At 44.1% G+C, this 2375-nt stretch overlaps 1 protein-coding gene across 1 annotated transcript; it reads left to right on the plus strand.

The window, feature by feature from the left end:
• The first annotated feature begins 336 nt into the window (after positions 1 to 336).
• LOC114633322 (olfactory receptor 2Y1-like) lies at positions 337 to 1281 on the plus strand. The gene has a single exon (XM_028781909.1). It carries the CDS (start codon positions 346 to 348, stop codon positions 1279 to 1281), a length of 936 nt encoding a protein of 311 aa, XP_028637742.1. The 5' UTR covers positions 337 to 345.
• Positions 1282 to 2375: the final 1094 nt, after the last annotated feature.

Consider the following 2375-nt stretch of genomic DNA (forward strand, 5'->3'; position numbering starts at 1 on the left):
AGTAGCCTCCAGACTAAAGAAGAGGAGATAGATAGACAGATTGATAGATAGATAGATAGATAGATAGATAGATAGATAGATAGATAGATGGATGGATGGGTGGGTGGGTGGTAGATAGATAGATAGATAGATAGATAGATAGATAGAAAGAAAAGTAACAACAAAGAAAAATAAAGGTCATTAATTTGAAAGAGAACAAGAGGCTTTCGTGGATTGGAGAGGTCAGAGAGGGGAATGGAGCATAGTAGCTACTCAAAATATGTGATTTTGGTGCATTTAAGAACAATTAATGTTCTTCATAACTAAATAGCATTGATATGTCTTCTATTGGTGCAGGTGGAAGATATGGAATGTTTGAACACAAGTTCAGAAGAGGGTTACATTTTAGTGGGCTTTTCAGACTGGCCTCACCTGGAACCCATCTTTTTTGTCTTCATTGCTATTTTCTATTCTCTGACTCTCTGTGGCAACACTGTGATCATCATCCTCTCTCGACTGGACCTTCGCCTGCACACACCCATGTACTACTTCCTCTGCCACCTCTCCTTCCTGGACCTCTGCTACACTGCCAGCACTGTGCCTCAGCTTCTGGTCAATCTCTCTGGATTTGACAGGACCATCAGCTTTGGAAGATGTGTGGCCCAGCTCTGCATAGTGCTTTCACTGGGAGGAACGGAGTGTGTGCTTTTGGTGGCAATGGCTATAGATCGCTATGCTGCCGTGTGTCGCCCACTCCACTACACAACCATTATGCACCCTGTTCTCTGCAGGGCATTGGTTGTATTCTCCTGGGTGGGAGGCCTTGTGAACTCTCTGATCCAGACAAGCCTTGTGATGGCCATGCCTCTCTGTGGACACCAACTGAATCACTTCTTCTGTGAGCTACCTATTCTCCTGAAGATGGCCTGTGAGGACACAGGAGGAACAGAGGTCAATTTGTTTGTGGCTCGAGTCATAATCTTAGTGTGTCCTTTAGTGCTAATTCTAGGCTCCTATGCTCACATAGCCAAGGCCGTGCTGAACATCAACTCAATGGCTGGTCGCAGAAAGGCTTTTGGGACGTGTGCATCTCACCTCATGGTGGTTGCCATGTTTTTTGGCTCAGCCATCTCCGCATACCTCCAACCTGTCCACAGGTATTCTGAGAAGGGGGGAAAATTTCTTGCCCTTTTTTATACTATCATCACCCCCATGCTCAATCCTCTGATCTATACACTGAGGAACAAGGACGTGAAGGGGGCTCTGTGGAAGGTGCTGGGGAGAGGCACAGACTCAGCATAGAATAGAGAAAGGGGAGCAATAAAGTGTTGTATAACATTCATACTCTGAAACACATACTCTCCTTTAACCAAGGACTTTTTAATCACCCTTCCCCAGACCTCATAGTTTCACCTCCTGTCGTGAAGTCGATAGTGATGAACTCATGACAACCATCCTAGCATCGTGTTTAAAGGCATTGTGCAGCATGTTGATTCCTATCTTAACTTTCCAAAGGGATGAGTCTGAAAGTAAGATACAGTGATCCTTCTGGAGAGAATAGACATGGGTTCTAGACACAGCTGATAGTGAAGGAAGATCAAATTCAATATAGCAACACTTTCCCAAATTGTCATTCATCATGTCATGCCATGCAGATGGTGACATGCCTGAGGCAGTCATTAGCATTCTCATGTCCTTCCTAAGTAATTATGACCCTGGCAATGTCCATTCTTATCTCATGGCCCATTTCTACTGTCTTTTATGATGGCTACTCTTTTACAATATATGTGTCAATTATGGAAAGCATGAGCAGAGGTACTCCATAAGGTACATCAATATTCAGATGTGATGTTTTAATTACTTAGAAAAATGTCAGAAGCATCAGAATGGTGTGGAATGAAAAAATGAGAGGCAATAGCATCTCTTCAACTCCACCATGAGCTGCTGTCCCGCTATGTGGTGTGATACAGAAGGTATTTTCTCTTCAACCTCCATGTTTAAAGCATTTTTCTTCATAGTAGAGATAAGGTATCAATCAAATATCCACTGGTGGTTGAGTGGACAAAGAAAATGTGGTCCTTTATATACAATAAAATATCAATCATTCATACAGAGAATGACATCCTTTTATAGTCAGCAATGTGGTTAGAATTGGATGATATTACAGTAAGTTGTGGGGGGTGATATTTAGAAAATGGTGCCCAGTCCAGCTTGTTCACGGGCAGTCACCATGTCCCCACTGCTCCTTGGCTCTGACCGGGGCTCCAGCTAGCTAGATGTGCAGGCCCTGGCACCCGTGAGATGCTACTGTGGGGGGATGGCTCTGCCAATCCACGATGCTGCATCCACAAAGCTCAGCTGAACCCAGACAATATCTGCCATCCTCGCAGTACCCG

This window comes from Grammomys surdaster, unplaced genomic scaffold (assembly GCF_004785775.1).
Source record: "Grammomys surdaster isolate TR1022 unplaced genomic scaffold, NIH_TR_1.0 577, whole genome shotgun sequence".
Taxonomy (NCBI): domain Eukaryota; kingdom Metazoa; phylum Chordata; class Mammalia; order Rodentia; family Muridae; genus Grammomys; species Grammomys surdaster.